We start from the raw sequence: 19415 nt of genomic DNA on the forward strand, positions 1-19415 counted from the left end.
CCCTTCCAAGGTCCTCGCCGTGATCAGCCGAGCTGGGGCGACGTGGAGAGGGCAGCCCTATCAATACGGACGGCGGTCCTTCCGCGTCATCAACCCCGCCATTCTGGCTAAACGGACTGAGGTCCACCATCATATCATCTTGCCCGAGCATGAGGCTTTGTCGTCTCTGGAAACGGCGCTCGTATCTCGGCCAAGCCAAGCATCTGCGGGAGGATCATGTTGTTGCTGACCAGCACCTGCGGCGATCATGTTTCATTCACCATCGATCACTTCAGGCAGCTGACTAGTTACGTTGGCGTAAGACGAAGCGTCGACAACAAGGAGATCGACAAGAACATTCTAGCGAACCAGCCTCAAGACACGCCAAACACCACCAGGAGGCAAGAATACGACTGTCCTCGCAGCCAGAATTCACATTTTTGCCGACTCCTCTTCTTTTTTCGTTTTCCAGGTCTCGCCGACAAAGTTTTTGTGACAACGTGGATTAGTTAGGCGTTGAGCGGCGGGCTGGTCCTCGAAGCATTTGATCCCAGAGAGTGTCAACAGGAAAGCCAAATTGTCGAGGTTATGAGCATTTATATTTTTGCGCCCCAATTTTTGATTGGCAGCTGTTCGATTTGCAACTACAAATGACGTCAAATCTGTCTTCTGTCCGCGAAATTAAGAAGGGTCGGTCACGCAATTGATGCAGAAATGAAGGAACGTTGCAAAGTCGAAATACAGGAACTGTTTTGCACCAATTGCGCTGCTCGAAACGAAAATTGATCGGATCTTTTTTTTTGACAATTTAGCCAGGTTACTCAGAGAAGCTTTCTGTAGCATCAGGTGTGATTTGGAAGCTTGACGCTCAAGAACGATTTGCGTCGATCAAGTTTCGCACGGTATGAGACGTCCGTCTGCTTACCTGGAAGAAATCGACTCGAGTTGCCCAGACTGAGCTGCGGAGATCGAAGAATCATGGACGGGTGTAATAACCATTCTCTAGCATCCCTGCTGCGGGTCGACGGAGCTCCCATCATACTAGCAAGCACCATTACCCGGGACTACAGTATGCTGTTGACATTGTGTCTCTCTTGCCGAGACGAGAGCAAGGACCCTGATATGCTGTGCGCCTGGGGCCGAATTTGTCTTGGACGAAGACGCGCCTGCCCGACCTCGGCGTCTTGTTCTACCCGACTTCCGGCTCGACAACCTTACCATCAGGCTTCGATCCTGCTCAACCAGCCACACGCTACCACCATCCCAGTCAGGGCGAGCAAGTCACGCCATCATTCAGTCCGGAAGCACCATCACACATACAGGTCTCCGCTTGCAGCTACATCTCGAGCGGTAGCACCGGCTAAGCAGGCACTCAGAATGACGTTCAAGGCGGTCATCTTCGACATTGGAGGCGTGGTGGTTGCCAGCCCTCTGTTTGCGATCAACAGGTGAGTCTCAGACCGACAGATGGATGTGATTGATCCTGATTGGAGCGGTGAGACTGACAGGCTACACTGGACACCCTGCAGGTACGAGGAGGAGCATGGCCTTCCATTCCAGTACCTCAACGTCGCCATCACCGCTCAAGGTCACGGCGGTGCCTTCCAGGTAAGTCGGCGCAGATGGGCCATCCATCTCATTCTATCTACTGTGCTGACCGGAATGTATTTTGCTTGAGGGCTACAGAAATTCGAACGCAGCGAGCTTGACATCTACACCTTCTACCGTCAGTTCGGGGAGGAACTCAGCAACGTCGAGAAGAACAACGAAGCATACACCAAGTTCTGCAAGAGCAGGGGTCAAGGTAAGCCTTCCAGAGCTCCTGACGGTAGAGAAAGCGAGCTAAACGCTAACAGACCATCGCTCCACACCACAACAGAGGTGCCAAAGCTACCCACAAAGCTCCACGTCGATGGCCGAGATGTGAGTACAACGAGAGGATTGCAGCCTTAGCCTTCTCCAATGTAGACTGACTCGCGGCTTTCCTCCACTTTCCCCACACAGCTATTCGGACGCATGATGCGACAATCAACGCAGGTCGACCCCAGAATGCGCACGGCCATCACGAGGTTGAAAGGTGAGTCAAGCTCAAGCACATCCCTCAAGGTCAATGTTGCGAGCAAACAAAGTCTGACCCCATGTGCTTGCTGAATTGCGCTAATCCCAGCCTCGGGCAAGTTCAAGATCGCCGCCCTGACCAACAACTTTGCCCCACCAACCCAAGTCGCAGGTGGTGCTCAAGGCAAAGCTGCGAAAGCACCCTCGCTCGACGAAGAGCTGGAACACCTTGGTCTCGGGAACTCTCAGAACGACCTGCGGAAGATGTTCGACCTGTACATCGAGAGCGCCGTCGTCGGGTTGAGGTACGTTCAGAAGCAGACTCTGAGAGCGACTGTGGCATCGTGACCGCTGACACACTTCCCTGCTGCTTGCCATGCAAACAGGAAACCCGATCCAGAGTTCTACAAGCACGCTCTGGACCTGCTCAAAGTGCAAGCGTCTGATGTAGTGTTCCTGGACGACATCGGGCCGAATCTCAAAGCAGCGCAAAAGTTGGGCATCACCACCATTCGTAAGTGTCCCTCCCTCCGGCACAGATGCGTCGAGTCAGACGATGCACATGCTGACTGACATCCTGCGCCACGTCTTCGTATCCATCTGCTTTGCGCATCGCTGTCAACCAGGCGTCAACTCGACCGACTGCGCACCCGCTTTGGCCGAACTCGCCAAGCTAACGGGCGTGCAAGTGCTGGACGCCGACGCCAAGCGTGCTGCCAAGCTGTGATGCTGTCCATGCCAAATCCCAAGATGTCACCTTGAACCTCCTCTGACTCTGTGCTGGCGTGTCGAGTGTGCTGAGGAAGTGCTTCGGACGATGCTGGGGGATGCTTTGCAAAATCGAATCAGATTGTCTTTTCTCCTGGCAAAAGACGGCGGATAGGAGACATAGAGTGATGTGTATATGTGCGAAGATGTTTGAGTGGATTTTTGGCTGGTGCATATGTGTCGAAGTGCACCAGGCTTATGCGGACTGAACGTGGCCCTTGCCCTGGTAGTTGTCGCTCGCGATACCAGTGATGGGGTTCTGCTTCTGTTCGCGAGCGATCTCGTTGGAGGCCTCCTGCCACTCCTTGGTCATGGTCTTGACGGGAGCACCACCGTTGGCGCGCATGAGGTAGTAGACACCAGTGGTGACACCGAGAGCGGCAAGGACACCGGCGAAGGTCTTGGCACCCTGACCAGATGCAGTGATGGGCTTACGGGGACCGTGAGGACCGAACGAAACAAAGTAGGCTGTGAGAAGAATACGTGAACGTATGCGAGGAGAAGTCAATCAGCAACAAGCTCCATAAACAAGCTTTGGTCGGGATGGGAGGGTCGTTCCAGCCACATGGTAGAACAGAGCGGATGCGATCGCGGTCGTCGAACAGAAGCATTGAGGGTGTGATTTCCATCCGAGCTTGCGAATGTGTTTGTTCGACCGGCCAAGCGTGCCTTATCTGGACGACTCTCGATGCGTTCTCTTTCGACTCGACTTCGATCGATCTGTTTGTTCCGCCTCGTAGCTTGACAAAGTCCTCGATTTGATGCTCGGCAATACTTACCAGCCTTCTTCTGATCCACGCTGAGCTCCTTCCAGTCCTTCCTCTGGAGCTCTTCCAACTGACGGAAGACGCCGTACTGCTCCTCCTTGGAGAGGGTCTTCCAGCTGGCCTCGATATTGGGGACAACGTGGCTGAGCTCGACCTTGCTGGGGCCCTCAATATACGATCCTGCGTTGCGGGCGGTCTCGAGAGTCCATCGCTCTTCCTGGGTGACCATGGTTCGTCGGCCAAGGAGGGTGGCAGCGCGGAGGCCGCTTCGGGAAGCGCGTGCGACGTTCTGGCCGATCATGATGAAGTGCTAATGCGGATGGGCCGGAGTGACGAGAAGGTGAGGATGATGGTGATGTCGATAGGTGAGGATGCGGTGGAGGATGAAGACAAAGAGATAGCCAACGTGATTGACTGTGTGAGAGTTGGTCAGAAGAAAATCGCGAGACAGGCGGGTTGCTCACTCTGAAAGAGCACGTCCGTTTTGGCTTTCTTCTCTCTCTCTCTTTGGTCAGACCGATGATGATCTCAGTTTCCTGCCTGCCTTGGCTGGCTGGCTGGGCCGGGTCGGGTTTGTGGGATTCCACATCGAGCAGCTGAATTTCTAAGCATTTGGCCGCTGCTGTTCAGGCCAAGGCTTTGTATTCAACGCCTGCAGAAGCACTTCAAAATTTCGTCCGTTCGAGGCTTCGGTCTCATGGTCCTGAAATTCTGAATTCCAAGAATCCGCAAATTTGTATTGGAGAGCCATGAGCTGCCTGGTTCTTTTTCGGACCGCCTCGAGGATCCCGATCCATCCCTTCTCTCCCGACACAGCTGAAACGCGTCAACGGAACCGAGAGCGGACCTGCGGTTAGACGTAACAATTCTCGATTTTTGATCAAAGGGTCCTTCGCGGTTGCGTGTGGAGAAAAGGCATGCTGCACCTCGTGTCTTCGCACGGCCCTAAGCCACCTCGAACGCCTTCGTACCCATATGGCAGCACCAAGCTATTGACGACACCGCTGCATCTCAGGAAGAGTACAGCACCATCACGTTCAGCTCTGCTTCCTTGTGTCAAGCTCGGGCCGGCCAGATTGACGCCGACTCCGACGGCCGCAGCATCGTCAAGATGGCAGGGCCCGTCGTCGAGCTCTTCAGCACTTCGATCTTGTCCAACGTCAAAGTTCGCTCCCGTCACGAGCGTTACACCTCGGTCCTGGCCATCAAAAAGGTCCCCTATGTCTACCATGATCTCGCCTCGGACGATGACGCGAAGAGCAGGTGGCGACGCAAAGCGAAGGACCCGCAGCTTCCGGGTATCTTGGTCAACAACGAATGGGTAGGATCCTTCGACGAGTTTGAAGAGGCAGTCGAGTTCGGAGAGCTTGAGCTCTTCCTCGGAGTCGCACCAGCGGAAGCACAGACCCTACCAACAGCTCCTCATCCAGCTCAATTCGCAGTGAGCTCCAAGGATCCCAGCCTGTACCCGACTCTGCCCTACGCCGCCGAGGGCGCTGGCCGCTGGAAGGAGCCCGATGCGGACCAATTCATCTCGTCGCTCAACATCAAGGAGGAGGAGCTCAACGACGCTGATGTCGATGCGATGCTCACTGATATCGGTAAGCTGGCCTCTGCGCCGGCTTCGACCACGGAAAAGAAGTATGTGCCTTCCAAGGAGGCCGCCATCAAGCCCTTGCGCTTCGCCAAGATGGGCCCCACCACATCACATCAGAGGATGCCTTCTGGCTCGTCGGGTACATCCAGTCCAGCCGCAGGTACACGCGCATCTCCCATAGCAAGGTATTCAGCAACGCAGAGGTCAACCAAGGCTCTGGCCGCAGAGGCGGACGCGCTCACCTCGAATCGAAAGACCTCCGGCGCATTGCTGCGCGAGGCCGTGTCGCAGGGCAAGACGCTCGACGATGCCATGGAGGAGAGCCGTATGAGGCACGTTCTTAGCCAAGACAACATCGACGATCTTTTCGCGTCTCTCGGGCTCAGCAACGTGGACATCGGCGATGACGAGGTGGACCAGTTCCTCGACCAGGGCGCGATCCCTAAGGGTCTGCGCTTAGGTGGAGACCGTGTGCATCGATCATCGTCGAGGGCGGACAAGGCAAGGGACACAGCAGTCGCGAAGGACTTGGTGCTCAAGGCGAGAGAGAAGGGACATGGCTCGGCTCGTACCAGTCTCTCCAACGATGGCTCCAAGCTGGCGCAACTGCAACCTGCGTCTAGCATCGGGACGGCAGCCGAGACTCAGTCGAGCCTTCCTGCCAGCATCTTGGCTGTGCCATCTCAAGCTGCGAACATTGTTGAAGGCGTTCCAAAGGCTTCTGGTTCCGATGGAATCGAGGCCAACGAAGCACCAGATGTGAAAGAAGTGGAACTTGATGGAGGCGTTGCCATCAAGAGCGGCGACGACTCCGAAGACACTCTTTCAAACGCCGTCAACGAGGATGAGGCGACAGCTGCGACTCGTCAGGCGATAGATAGCGGGGCCGACAAGGAAGAAGGCGAGCGAGCTGAGACGAAGTTGGCTGCTGCGGATCAGGCTGTAGGTTCGAACGGGATTAGCACGATCGCCTCAGAGCAGCCGGTCGTGCCCTCTCTAAGCCTATCGTCACAAGACGAGTCGCATGTTTCCGAGAAGGGATCGACGCTTGCGAAGGCGGAACCAACGATATCTAGCACAGATGCGCAAGACCCTCCGGCCACGGGGACGGTGGCGCCAAGCAGAAGCGGGGTCTCGTTGGACACAGACGGTGACGAGAGCGAACCAATCGTCAGAATGGGAGACGACAAGGGGGAGGATAAGGTCGAGGCCGCAGCGTCAGCAGCAGCGGACGGTGAAGCAGCATCGGTTGCGACATCCGAGGTGCCTTCCGTCGTCACGGCGTCCCAAAACGTCAAGGTGCAAGGAAGCGATGCAATCGTCCCGGTTGAGGTCGAAGGAGAGCTTACACCAACCAAGGAGGCTCCCTCGCTAGTGTCGACAGCAGCAGAGCCGACGCAGCCAGCGTCCACAGCAGCAGCATCGCTAGAGACGCACATCGCCGAGGACGACGACTTCAGCCTGGAGCTGGCGCAAGCAGCATCGATCGCCTCACGCTACGAGGAGCGCAAGACGCCCACTCCAAGTCCGCAACGCCCAAGTATCTCTAGCGGTCTCGACGCGATAAGCCCAACCAAGCCGACAGCAGTCACATCAGCCGACGCCCTATCACCGCCGCTCGGTCACGTGGGAGGAGAAGCCGACCAAGAAGACTCGGAGAGTCCGCTTCATCTTGGTGTCGAAGCTGCGGTCGATCCGAGCCACCAGACTTCCTCTCGACGCCAAGCCTCGTCGTCGTCGACCTCGTCACGCAGGGCCATCGATGTCCCGAGGCCCATCGCTCCGCAATCGGTCTCGCCGCCCGCGTCTGGGTTCTCCGACAATCCAATGTCACCCGATACGCTGGCCAAGAGGAAGAAGGGCATTCTCGGATTTGGGCTAGGCAGGGACAAAGAAAAGGACAAGGAAAATCTGAGCACCAACACGAACGCAGCCAACAGTAAAGCTGGAGGTGGTGTGACGCGAGGACACGAACGCACCATCTCGCAGATTCTCAGGGATGCGGACGCAGTGCTGCAGTCGGACGACTACGAGGAAGCAGGCGGAGAGGATACGGTCGACTCGGCCATGCTGTTTGGAAGCGCGACAGTTGACGTGGAAGCAGGCCAAACTCCAAGCTTGCGAGGCGCTTCTCGTCCGCTCTGAAAAGTCTCTTTCTGTACTTACAGAATATCCGGCTTCTCTTTCGCAAGCAAGCATGCACATGTACAGCACAACGAAGCCTCCGCCTTCTCGATCTTCCGGGATAATCTGGACCCTGTGTGGCTGAGATGGAAGCGCAGCTGTCTATGTTTCGAGAGGCAGACCGTCGCGACAACCGAGAGCGGCCATATCACATCTGCTTCGCGTTCTCCTCTCTAAAGTCACAGGCGCGGGCCAATTTTCTTGGCTTTCCGACAAGGAAAGAAAGACGCCGCGCAGCGACGCAAGTCACGCTGCCGCGCATGGGAACCTGAAACGTCGCTTCCATGCACGTCTCTCGCCCGTTGCACTGCTCCTCCTCGTTCGGGCAGACCGACTACTCTGGCTGTCACATTCCCACGAAGACTTATGCCACACGCCCCTCTCTTGAGCGCGCTGCTTGTTGTGTCGCCACTTATCTCGTGTTGCCACAAAAAGTGCACCCGTTTCTCGGGTGTCAAGGGTCCCGCCAAAGTCTGGGCTCTGCTGAGTTCAGGAAGGGATAAACTGAGCCTCGAGGCCACTCCTCCCCGAGCACGTACGATCTACTCATCTTGCTTCCACGCCAAGTTGCTGCACCCGCAGAGAGGCTCATCCGTGGACGAGTGCTCAGCAATCTGACTCAGCTTCCGTTGCAATGAGTGTCGTTGCTGCTGACTGAAGCCACAGCCTCACAGGAACGCTCCGAAGCTTATCGACGAATCAGTTGCATCAGGGCTGCTAAGAACTCGCATGCCGTCGGGGAACACCCTTGTGAAAGCGGGAGACAAGGTCGCAGGCAAGACGCTTGTGTCTTGTTAGCTTACCACTCCCAGGACGACAGAGCTTTGGACAGCGCAGTCACTTCGACTCTCCGCATGTTCTAGCAGGTTGGCGACTGCATGTTCTAGCAGGTTGGCGACTGTATGCGGTCCTTACTCACACCTCGGCACTGCTCCGGTCCTGCTGTCGATAAGAGGCACCGAGCGAGCTCATGGAAGATATAAGCGTGGCTTAGTCTCAGCTTAGGACTATGAAGCGACCTCTTACCCTGCCAGCTCCACCTTGCTTTGCTTTTCTCGTCGCCATCATCGCCAAATCCACATCCTTCTCTCTAGGAACACGTCAGGATCCACGCTCCCTACCTTCTTGCTCTGGCTGCAGGCTTTCTTACTCTCCTTTCCTTCAGCTGCTTGCTGGGTCTTTAACCCGAACGTCAATTGACGACAACTGGCACCTCTGCACACCTTCTACTAATAGCTCGCTTTCCAACAAAATCACTGCCCTGCACCGGTACTCCAAGAACTCAAGCTGTGGTGCCTTCATATCCACACCTCTAGGCTCATACGTCAAGAGTCGCAGCCCGATGTCGTTCTTCCAGCCTCAAGATCGCCCTCCGTCTTCAATCCAAAGCTCCGTACGAAACACAGACACATCAACGGACGCCCCGAAGAATGGACGCGATCACAGTCAGACTCCCTTTCGCGGCGATAAGACAGCAGACATCTGGCCGGATCGCAATCTCACAACATCCCGATCGGCATTCAACCTAGACTTCTGCATGGGCGACATGCAGTCGAATCTGCCGCCTGCTCAACCTTTCCGTCCGATTCAAACACACAGACCTTCTCCTTCGGTCGATCTACCTGCTCCGAATGAACTCGCTAGATATGCTGATGTGGGACATAGAGGTGCTGACCTGGCCCCTCGTTTTCAGCAGGGCGCACCGTGGAAAGCGGACAGCGCAGAGTCGCAACGATTAGCCGGCTGCGAAAGGGACCTCTGGCCGCAGGAGATCAAGCAATACGCAGCGACGCCCGCACCTTACTCGTCCTTCCATGCCTATTCAATGGCACCTATGACGCCCCAGCATCAACGCTTCGCCTCCGTATCCTCTGGCACATGCAGCGAAGATCGTCACGTACCAGCATCTGATCCTGGCTCGGATCTCAGCTCGGACTATTCCGATCTCTTCCAGGCCTCGCACCAACCTGGCGGCTTCGCTTACCCTTACAGGGCTAGAGAGCAGATGTCCATCCATCCGCCCTGCTTTGACCCTCAGCAGACGACGCTTCCGGACTATGTCGTGGACGAGCTCAAGAGACTCAAGCTCGAAAACATGGCTCTCAAGCGCATGGCACAGGAAGTCGTCCGCATCAACATCGACTCCAGCTCGGTCGGTGACTCGATTGGATCCGCCCTTCGATGCAGCCATCATCCTCCCGTGCCATCGCCACCTCGACTCCAGCGCGTGTTTGACGGAGCAGACCCAACGCAAGTGTTCAGCGACGCTAGCAGCACCAATGCAGCTCCATCGCAATCCACCAAGGTCCGGGAGAGCGGCGCCTCTGCTTCGATGTGGGCCCCAGCGAATCGCGGCACGCCTGTTCAGTCTGGGACCGCAGCGATCACGATGGGTGCTAGACCTTTCAGGGCAAGCGAAATCTCAGCAGCAGAGCTCAGTCGACGCGTCGCGATGAACGACTCCAGCGCAATCACCGGCAACAACAGCCCCTTTGACGCAACCGCTCCTGCCTTTACTCGGTCCACACCTCTCTCGAGGGCCTCGCCTCGCGACTCACCTGGCCCGGCTACTCTGACTCTGTCATCGAGGCTCGAAAACGCCCCCGCCTCGTCTCTCGTCACCATGATCCTGGAGAAGCGGGGCCAGGACGCCAGCCTGTTGCTGCAGCAGCAGCTCAAGAGTGGCACGCCCGAGCGACAGGCCGAGATCATGGATGCCATCTGCGCCAGGATTGTGCCTCTGTCCCATGATCGACACGGCAACTTCCTCGTTCAGGGAGCGATCGAGACACGACCCGAGACTGCCAAGCACCTCAAGGGAGCCTACGTCGAGCTGGCCATGTCGCAGTTCGGCTGTCACGTCGTTCAGAAGGCGCTTGAGGGTGCAGAAGTTGTTCGCGAAGCTGTTGCCGAGGAGCTGCTCGGGTCTCGGCTCGACCAGACGCTCACCTCGCGACACTCGATCCACGTCTGGCAGCGCATCCTGGAGACGGAGTGGACTCGCCCACGATTCCGAGAGCAGATCTTTGCCTCCATCAACCGACAGCTCCAGGGCCGATGGGCACGGACTGCCCGCCAGGAAACGGGCAGCATCATCTGTCAAAACATTTTCGAGTCGGCCCAGCCCGCGGAGAAGGCGCAGTGCATGCAAGAGGTGCTCGAAGAATTGGACGAGTGCGCAAACAATCAGTGGGGCGTATGGGTGGTGCAGCACATTATCGAGCACGGTGCCGACGACGAGCGCAGGGCTGCCCTCCAAGGACTGGTTCGCTCAGCCTCGAAGCTGACGCTTTCTCAGTATGGTAAGTTCTCGCGAGCATTGATGGCCACCTCGTTCACCGCCTTCGAGAAGGATGACTTACCGCACTCTCGTTTTCACTTGACTTTGTTCTTGTCGTCAACACAGGTCAAAAGGCCATCATGAGCGGACTCAAGACGGGCGACCAGCGCTTTCTGCAGGAGTATGTGGAGGCCATGTGCCACAGCTCGCCGCCGCCTCGACCAGCCTTGATCGATGTGTGCCTCGCCACGCACGGTATCCAGATCGTAACGCAGCTGCTGACGACGGTGGATCAAAAGACACGCGACCGAATCATCTCGACGGTACGCCGCAACTCGGTTTTCCTCAAAGGCAGCAAGGCGGGCATGAAAGTGCATCAGCTGTGCGAGCGAGCCCGAGCCTTTGCCGGCTATTGATCCTTCCCCCAGCCACAAACATCCAACACATCGTCTCAATCAGACCGCCACGGATACGATGGAATCAAGGAAGCCGTGCGATCTCTCCCTGACCTGCCAATGACACGGAATTGGAATGCAATGATGTCGAGTACAAATACATGGGCTCATCGAGCTGTGCTGACGGATCGGGGCTCCTACGAAGATTGTTCCTGAGCATCGCGTAGCAGAGTAGCGAGCTGCTGGGCTCGCGAATATGCGCGGTCGATGCAAATTCGGAGGTTCTGCTGATCGGTCGCGCTTTGAGACTGATCTGGGCTGGCTGTGGAAAGACGACCCGACTGGTATAGGAAGGTGACGGTTGGCTTTGCCTTTGACGATTTGGGAATGGACGATGGATTGAGCGAGATGGCGATGGTGGCGTGGGAGGACGAGAGAGCGGCCTCGAAAGCTGTGGGGTCGCTGAGCAGATGCTGGTTCTCGAAGATGGAGAACGAGGAAGCGAATGGGATCTCGTCGAGTTGCAAGGGAGAGCGATCGGAAGGGCTCGACGAGCAGCGCACTTGTTCAGTATCTTGATCGTAGGTGGCCTTTGGGAGTGTCGTGTGAGAGAGAGCAGCGACCGCGGCGAGGACAGCTGCATCTATTGCGTTTCCGTCGAAGCAGATGAAGCTGATGTCGAGGTAGAGACACCAAACGGCTTTGGACTCTTCGATACAGAGATGCTCGCGATTGAGCGCATTGGAGCTATTGAGCAGTGCCAAGAGCCTGCTTGTCAGTACTTGGGCTTCCTCTCCAGGAGCGCCTGGCTTGAACTTGGACGAGCAGACAGCAGGAAGCTCGACGTTGGGAATTAGATAGCCCTCGCTCGGACGAGACAACTGTGGTGGTGCGACCTCTGCCTTGACAGCAGCGATGCACGATGTGTTGCCGATACGGATGAATGAAGAGCCATCAGCGGTGGATATCGAGCCGAGGGTGAGAGTGGCATCGCGGAAGGCGGGGAGAGCTCGGCCATCTTCGCGAATGGAAGAATCGAGGAAGCGCGAGAGATACGAGATGGGATGCAGACGTTTGAACGTCGTAGCGACGAGATCTGCGTCAACGGGAGCCGAGGAGGTAGACGCAGATGGCCCTGCTACTGATGCTGCCGACATTGCGATGAGCGGCGGCGAGAGAATTGGTGTTGGCGACAAAGTGATGGAAGTGACGATCAAGAGGAACGAGGCGAGGGAAAGTCCAGAAAAAACTGAGGCCGCAAAATTGTGAAGGACAAGAAGGTTTGGAAGAAAGTGGAGTCGACGCGAGCAACAAGGCCGAGCACAGACCGCGGCAAGACCCTGACTTTGGAACATGTTGCCTTCGAACAAACACCCTCCCTTCCCCCATCCTCACGTCACATCAACCACCAGCGATCCTTTCGGCATCACCGAAGCTGCGCAGTCAGCAGGTAATTGCAACTCACGATGCTGTCACGGCCTGCTGCTGAGCGGTACGGCACCTCCGACCACCTTGCGTTAGCCAAATCCGATGCGATCGAAGCACTTCGAAAGACCAACGGACCGACTCAGCTGGCTGCGTGGCTCGATCACTACGCCACACTTCCAGCGGCAACAGGCGCAAGCGTCGCTTCCACAACGCAGCTCGAGAAGACTGCTGCGGGATTGCGCGAGCTCTCGCTTTCCTTGTCGTCCGTCCGAGATGCGTCCCGCACCGAGCTCGATCAGATCATCTCCTCGCTCGTCTCCACCATCCCCAAACTCGGCATCGAGCTCAGGCTCATGTCCGAGACCGCCAACACGCTACAGTCCCGTGTTCAGACGCTCCAAGCTCAAAGCGCTACCAAGGATGCAGATGTCGACGTCACACTGGCCAAAATCGTGACCCTGTACAAAGCCAAAGCTGGTCTCATTGAGGCACGCCATGCACTCCGAGAAGCGCAAGCGTGGTCGACGCTCGAAAGCCAAGTCACCGTGCTCGTCAACGAGCAAAGATGGCAGGAGGCCGTCGACAGGATAGCAAAAGCAACCGACTCCTTACGTCTCTTCAGCGGGTCAGCAAAGTCGAACCAGGAAAGGAGCGAGCTACTTCACACTCTGACGCAGAGGATACAGGAGCAGCTGACTCCCATCCTGCGTGACGCCGTCACAGCCCGTAATGCAGAACAAGTAGCGCGCATGGCCAAGCTGCTCACACAGACGCAGAATGGAGTACCTACCTTCTTCCAGGTCTACACCAGAACTCGCTCACAAGCACTGCTCACAAGATGGTCCCAAACAGCTACAGAGACGAGCGACAGGCCGCTTCCAGCCCAACTCACCTCGCTCCTTGGCGACTTACTTGCTCTGCTCGGCGAGGAGCGTGTCGCTTCGACTTCGCTCTTCACAGATCCCAACAAAGCCGTTCAGCTTCTCACAGCCGATATCCTTGTCCGACTTGACCCGCCCATCCATGCATGCATCCAACACGCAACACGCGCACCTGATCTCGAGATCTTCCTGGCTGCTCTGACAGATGCGTACAAGGCCACCGAGGAAGCCGCGCGCGCCATCAATGCCATCTTGCCGGACGCCAAGAACTCCGACGACAAGCAGCAGAACGACGACACCGAGGCTGCATCCGCGCCTGTCGACAGCAATCTCCTTGCCCTCGAAACAAGCGACAAGCCATGGCTCAGGCTCTTGATCGAGCCATTCCTCCCGTACCAAACGCGCCTCGCTACCTTTGAAGCCGATGCCATGCAATCTCGCCTGCATCTCCTCCACGCTGCTGCACCAGCTGCCAACGTTTCAACCGCGTCGACACAGGCACTTACAGTTGCGAAGACTTCGCTTCGACGCTCGACGGCACTCACAAAAGCGTTTGCCACGCCGTCTCTTCTCTCGTCGCTTGACAGTCTTTTCCAGACTGCTATGGACGGCGCGCGGGTCGAACTTAGCTCTGAGCTTCAGAGCGTGCTCACGAGCCTGCAGGGCCGAATCCGCAGGATGCATGCGTCCGACATTGCAAGGCAGGCTGCCCTGACCTATGACGAGAGGGGCGAGGTACTCACATCGAGCGATTGGGACGAGTTTCGCAAAGCGACAGAAAGGCTTTCGTCCTGCCGAGAGGCAGTCGCTGCGATACGAGGCTTGGAGGACACGATTGCGTATCAGATCTCTGAGCTTGGTGTCCTTGCAAAAGCACCAGCGTCAGCAGAGCCGTATCAGAGCGCGGTCGACTTTGCGAGCCCGACAACAGCGTTGGCGACATCAACACTGAATTCGACGGTCCTGCACGAGCTCATCGCAAGATCCAAGCGCTTCCTCTCCACTGCTGCGTGGAAGTCCTCTCAGGCGGAAGACGCTCTGCTGCCGACCGCTCACGCCTCGGTTCTATCGATCGCGTCGACGGTGCAAGCCTTCCAACACGACCTCGTCCTCTCGCAATTCTTGCCTGAGCTCGAGCTCTACCCCTCATTGCCTATCTGGACGTCGAACAAACATCCCAGCATTGTGAACGAGTACGATCTCGCCATGCCCAAGTTCAGCCTCAGTCCCACCGAAGCGATGGCGAGGATAGGCGAGGCAATGCTCAACTTGCCCAGGCTGTTCGAAGGGTATGCAGATGAAGCGCTGCTGTTCTGTCTTCCCACGAACAAGGTGGATACCAGCAGAGCTACGACCCCAGGCGCAGACAGAGGAGAGTCTACACAAACTCACACCCAACAGTCGACCATGGTGCCCTCAGCAGAGATCACCGCGGCCGAGCGATCAACCATGCACCGTCAAGCCTTCTCAACGACGACAATCCCACGCTCCGAATCCTCGACCAGCAACGCCACCCCGGAAGACGGCGACGACAACGCCGGCGTGCTCTCGCAGTACCTCCGCTCGCTGCTCACCCTCTTCTTCAGCCGCTTCCTCACCTCGGTCCTGCCGTCTCTGCCCAGGCTTACCGAGATCGGAGCAGCCCAGCTTGCCGCCGACCTCGACTACCTCAGCAACATCTCGTCGGTCATTTACTCGGAGAGCGAGGCCATCCTGCGGTTCTGGAAGAAGGCCGCTGAGATCGGCGCTGATACGGGAAGGTCGGTGGTCGCACAGCATGTGGTGGGAGTCAAGGGCGACCGTTCCGCGCCTCAGGGCGAGGGTGATTTGGAGGGTTGGGAGGAGGGCGAGGTGGCAAGGTTGGCAAGGTCGGATGCGTTTAGGACCGTGGCGAGGTTGAGAGGATGGTTGTGAGACGCAAATGCAAGTCATCCAAGAAGCCCCGTGTGAAACGCGCATCCTCCGCGAGTGTGTTCGCTTCTCTCATTGAGCATCTCACGCAAGCATTCACAGCAATTTGTTCGAGGTGAACGACTGAATCGCATTGCATCGCCGTCGCCTCACTTGCCAGTCTCATCCCGCGCCTCGGCGCTCGAGAAGTTCAAGATGCCAGCCTGGTCCAGCAGCCCCACGACCTCCTCCGCCTGATCCACCTTCATCTTGCCCAACACCTCATTGACCTTCGCCAGCTCCTTGGTCTGCAGCGCGTCCCTGAAGTCCTGCGGGAAGCCCTGGAAGATGTCCCACCTCTTCTGGAGCCATTCCTTGACCTGTTGTGGGTCCAACGTCTCCTTTGCCTCGCCCTCAAGCTCGATGACGTCGGGCGGGGGGCCGTCGGGGATGTCGAATCCGATGACGGTGTTCTCGTCTTCTGCGACGAGCTGGATCTGTTCCTCGCCAGCAGCGCTCTGCTGCTCCGAGAGCGCCTTGGAGCGATCCCTGATGCGTGCAAAGGTGGCCAGCACGTCGTTGAGGTAGACGACGCTCGCTCGGCCGTCCTTGGAGCCTACCATGCGGCGGAAGAATAGGTTGACTCCGTCCGGACCCAGCTTGTTGCAGTACTGGATCATGAGCGCCTTCTCCACGCAGCGACGTGCCAGGGCGGACTTGCCGGCCATCTGCGAGTTGAAAGCTTCGAGGAGGAGCGAGTCGGTCGTGTTGTTGGAGGGGGCGAGGAGAGATTTGTGCTTGGAAAGGTATTGGAGTGCCGTCTCAAAGGCCGCAATGTTGAGCGACTTGGCAAAGTCGAAGTTGGAGGGCAGGGCCGAGGCGGAGAGCGGGATGGAGGATGGGACGCAGCTGGGCAGATTGGCAAACTCGCGCTGAATGTCGTCGGCTTCCGCGATGTTCTCTTCATCGTCGTCATCGTCATCATCGTCCGCCTTGCTGGAGGAGGATGGCTGTGCAGCCGTGGAAGCAGAAGGGGTGTTGAGCGTCTCGATGACGGTCTCTGCTTTGCCCTTGCCTTTGGATGCCGTCGCCTTGGGCTGCGGCTCGGGCTCTGCTTTGGCGACATAGCCCGAGTTCCACCCTTCCTTGATGCCATCGCTCGTGATCTTCTTCGAGTCTTCCTTCATCATCTGCTCCAACTCGAAGTTGATCTGTGTCTGCCTTGCGTCGAGCTTCTGTCTGTGTCCTTCGAGCTCCTTCACGAGCATCTGGTCGAGATCATCTCCGCTCTTGCCCTTGACATTGTCCTGCTGTTGGATCTGCAGAAGCAGACTGAGGATCATGTCGTCAGTAGTAGGGCCATTGGGACCGTCCTTGTTGCCCCTCTCCTGCCGACCCGCGCTGAGCTTCGCCACCTCCCTCGAGTAGTACGAAGATCCCTCCTTCTTGGTGTGCTGCACAAACTCGTCCAGCCTCGGCGCCAGAGCATTGTTGATATCGATCTCTGCCCGCAGCGCATCCTTCTCGGCTTTGCGCTCCTCGCGCTTCTCATGAATGTCGCGCTGCTTCCATCGAATGAACGACTTCTTGTCAATGTTGGGATGGACCTCGATGTCTGAGTCGTCCGACAGCTCGAGGTTGTCCCATTTGGAGTAGTTGAGCGGCATTGTGTTGGTGCTCGCTTGTGGTGCAATGGTGGAGTGACAAATGGACGAGGAGGGTCGAGTGAGAAAGTGTTGGTCTCCAAAACTGAGCCTAAAACGTGCATTTCGCAGTCACACTTTAGCCGTGTCGCGCGTTGGGAAGATTCTGGAAGTCGCCGCTGCGCTAGACGCCTTTTTTCACGCTCGGATACTTTCACAGTCTAACACACTTCGCCAGAGCTCAAATATCTACTGAGACTACCCTCGAGGCCGATGGCGACAACAGCGCGAGCATGACGAGAATCAGCAGGACTTGCACCACAGGAACGTGAAGCGAGGTATGAGATGTATTGAGACCAAACATTAGCAGTGACGAAGGCGTGCAAGAGGAGCGAACGAGAAAGGGAGGATCAGATGGCAGGCTCCCAACTCACACCGCAGCCGCAACCTGCGCCTTTAGCCTGCGGGTTGTTCTTGATAGCGAATTGAGAGCCGATGAGCTCGGTGACATAGTCGATGGTGCTTCCGCGCACAAGTGCCAAGCTGACGCTATCGACCAAGATGGACACGCCCGGATGCACCTCGAATTGGAAATCGTCATCTTCAACCTCCTCTGTGATCTCCATCTTGTACTGGTAGCCGTGACATCCTCCTGGCTCGACAGCGACTCGAAGTGCCAAGGGGGAACTGTTCTCCCGTTTTGCGACCTTCTGGAGTTGTGCGACGGCTTGATCGGTGGCGATGATGGTCGGCTCACCGTCGCGGTATACTTCCGGCTCCTCGGGTTCTTCTGGTTTGCGCACTAAGGTCGAGGCTAACCTTCTCTGTGGCGTGTGTAGCCTGGAAGGTGGCGTCTGCGAGTAGACCCGTGGGAGGGCGCTTGAACTCGACGCGAAGGAAGAAGGACGCATCGACGAAGTTGAGGAGACTAAGGCCATCCCTCGCTTTGTGGAGATAGGTTGAGCTGACAACAGCTTCGTCGCTGATGTTGACGCGTACGCTTGTGCGCGGCGCATGACCGCTCTTGACGAGCTTGACTGGCTTATGGATCGCAACATCGTTGCAGGGCTGATGGTGGTGCTCAGACAAGCTTGTGCTGCTGCAGGGTCCTTTGACATCACTTCGCAAGGTGCTGAGCCTTCGAAAGGTGGAGGCAAAATCCGAGATCGGCTCGTTGAGGATCGGGAGTTCATGGTCTTAACAGCTTGAAGAAAATCGCTCGAAGTAGGACTGCGGTGAATTATCAGAGCTTCAGCAGCGAATACAAACCCGCGCGAGTCGACTTGAAAGGGCTGAAGTGCAAGCAGCGGCAGAGGACTTAAAATTGGCATGGAAGAAGCAGCGAGAAGAACACACACAGCGCTCTGTCAGGCGAGCAAGCAAGGCAGGCGGTCTTTCTTCTCGGTCGATTGGAAGTGGATCTGCACGGTTGCGGTGGTCCTGGTCGTCGTTGACGTTGAGCAACATCATCGCAGCATCCCCTTCCTTCCCCTCACCACCCGCTCATACCACCAAGCACACCCACACAGTACGCATCTTCGGACTAGCGTTGACGACAGCACACACAGTGCCGCGGACCATCATCTCACCTTGCCATTCCGCCTTTGCCATCTGCAGCAGCGAAGATGTCGATTCAGGAAATCTCTGAGGACGTTCAGGACGTAAGTTCGGACGGCGGCTGTTAATCAGCAGACACGATCGAGTGACACGATCTCGAGGTCTTGAGCGGAGCAGCTGACCTGTTCGATTGTTTTACATCTCGCCTCTTACACACCACATTGACAGCTTAACGTCCAGGACTTCGACTCCGACGATGCCGGAGCTGACGTTCACGCTTCCGACAAGGTCGCCTCGCGCGCCGAGCGCAAGTCCCGCAAGGCCCTCCAGGGTATCGGCCTCAAGAAGGTTGGCGGTATCACCCGTGTTACCATGCGCCGCCCCCGTGGTGTAAGTCTCCTACAATGCATCAAGCATCTCGCTCCGGCACTCACACTGACCTGAATCATTCTCAATCACCACTCAACTTCCGTTTGTGCAGCACCTCTACGTGATCGCCCAGCCCGAGGTCTACAAGTCGTCCCACTCGGACGTCTACATCGTTTTCGGTGAGGCCAAGGCCGAGGACATGTCGCAGCTCGCCCAGGCTCAGGCCGCCCAGCAGATGGCTCAGGCCGAGGCTCAGGAGCGCCTGCTCGCCGAGTCTCTCCAGAACCCTTCCGCCGGTGCCGGTGCCGAGAAGAAGGCCGAGGAAGAGGAGGAGGATGACGACTCGCCCATCGACGAGGAGGGCGTCGACGCCAAGGACATCGACCTCGTCATGCAGCAGGTCAGCTGCTCCCGAAGGAAGGCCGTCAAGGCGCTCAAGGAGTCCAACGGCGATCTCATCAACGCCATCCTCGCCGCCAGCTAAACGCTATGTCTTCGACTTTCAATGCACAAAAGATCGTCGCTAGCAGACGGTGCTGCCGGTCCATCGCAGGATATCACAGTGTCGTGCTATCGAGCACCGCACCAAAATGAAAAGATTTCAAGCTTTGCTATTGCT

General features: G+C 57.1%; 9 protein-coding genes across 9 annotated transcripts; 5 read left to right on the forward strand and 4 right to left on the reverse strand.

Annotated features, from left to right (window-relative positions):
• Window positions 1-1356: 1356 nt before the first annotated feature.
• PSEUBRA_002020 (HAD-like domain protein) lies at window positions 1357-2764 on the forward strand (the record flags this gene model as incomplete). Its single annotated transcript, XM_016435202.1, has 8 exons — window positions 1357-1427; window positions 1509-1587; window positions 1666-1783; window positions 1859-1902; window positions 1984-2056; window positions 2147-2342; window positions 2424-2551; window positions 2664-2764. 8 exons carry the CDS (start codon window positions 1357-1359, stop codon window positions 2762-2764), a joined length of 810 nt encoding a protein of 269 aa, XP_016293261.1.
• A 237-nt stretch (window positions 2765-3001) lies between these two features.
• PSEUBRA_002021 (Cytochrome c oxidase subunit IV family) lies at window positions 3002-3873 on the reverse strand (the record flags this gene model as incomplete). Its single annotated transcript, XM_016435214.1, has 2 exons — window positions 3002-3273; window positions 3585-3873. 2 exons carry the CDS (start codon window positions 3871-3873, stop codon window positions 3002-3004), a joined length of 561 nt encoding a protein of 186 aa, XP_016293262.1.
• Window positions 3874-4683: 810 nt separating this feature from the next.
• On the forward strand, window positions 4684-7314 carry PSEUBRA_002022 (SH3-binding, glutamic acid-rich protein; the record flags this gene model as incomplete). The annotated part of the gene is made up of 1 exon (XM_016435194.1): window positions 4684-7314. One exon carries the CDS (start codon window positions 4684-4686, stop codon window positions 7312-7314), a length of 2631 nt encoding a protein of 876 aa, XP_016293263.1.
• Window positions 7315-9178: 1864 nt separating this feature from the next.
• Window positions 9179-11049, forward strand: PSEUBRA_002023 (Pumilio RNA-binding repeat; the record flags this gene model as incomplete). Its single annotated transcript, XM_016435203.2, has 2 exons — window positions 9179-10655; window positions 10760-11049. 2 exons carry the CDS (start codon window positions 9179-9181, stop codon window positions 11047-11049), a joined length of 1767 nt encoding a protein of 588 aa, XP_016293264.2.
• Window positions 11050-11225: 176 nt separating this feature from the next.
• On the reverse strand, window positions 11226-12185 carry PSEUBRA_002024 (Exoribonuclease, phosphorolytic domain 1; the record flags this gene model as incomplete). The annotated part of the gene is made up of 1 exon (XM_016435207.1): window positions 11226-12185. The coding sequence occupies one exon, from the start codon at window positions 12183-12185 to the stop codon at window positions 11226-11228; it is 960 nt and encodes a 319-aa protein (XP_016293265.1).
• Window positions 12186-12494: 309 nt separating this feature from the next.
• Window positions 12495-15251, forward strand: PSEUBRA_002025 (Conserved oligomeric Golgi complex subunit 7; the record flags this gene model as incomplete). Its single annotated transcript, XM_016435191.1, has 1 exon — window positions 12495-15251. One exon carries the CDS (start codon window positions 12495-12497, stop codon window positions 15249-15251), a length of 2757 nt encoding a protein of 918 aa, XP_016293266.1.
• A 146-nt stretch (window positions 15252-15397) lies between these two features.
• Window positions 15398-16894, reverse strand: PSEUBRA_002026 (Cdc37, Hsp90 binding; the record flags this gene model as incomplete). Its single annotated transcript, XM_016435216.1, has 1 exon — window positions 15398-16894. The coding sequence occupies one exon, from the start codon at window positions 16892-16894 to the stop codon at window positions 15398-15400; it is 1497 nt and encodes a 498-aa protein (XP_016293267.1).
• A 386-nt stretch (window positions 16895-17280) lies between these two features.
• Window positions 17281-17781, reverse strand: PSEUBRA_002027 (FeS cluster biogenesis; the record flags this gene model as incomplete). The annotated part of the gene is made up of 1 exon (XM_016435218.2): window positions 17281-17781. One exon carries the CDS (start codon window positions 17779-17781, stop codon window positions 17281-17283), a length of 501 nt encoding a protein of 166 aa, XP_016293268.2.
• A 714-nt stretch (window positions 17782-18495) lies between these two features.
• PSEUBRA_002028 (Nascent polypeptide-associated complex NAC domain protein) lies at window positions 18496-19280 on the forward strand (the record flags this gene model as incomplete). The annotated part of the gene is made up of 3 exons (XM_016435200.1): window positions 18496-18531; window positions 18656-18817; window positions 18909-19280. The coding sequence occupies 3 exons, from the start codon at window positions 18496-18498 to the stop codon at window positions 19278-19280; spliced, it is 570 nt and encodes a 189-aa protein (XP_016293269.1).
• Between the last annotated feature and the right edge of the window lie 135 nt (window positions 19281-19415).

This window comes from Kalmanozyma brasiliensis (genome assembly GCF_000497045.1).
Source record: "Kalmanozyma brasiliensis GHG001 unplaced genomic scaffold PSEUBRA_SCAF17, whole genome shotgun sequence".
Lineage (NCBI taxonomy): Eukaryota > Fungi > Basidiomycota > Ustilaginomycetes > Ustilaginales > Kalmanozyma > Kalmanozyma brasiliensis.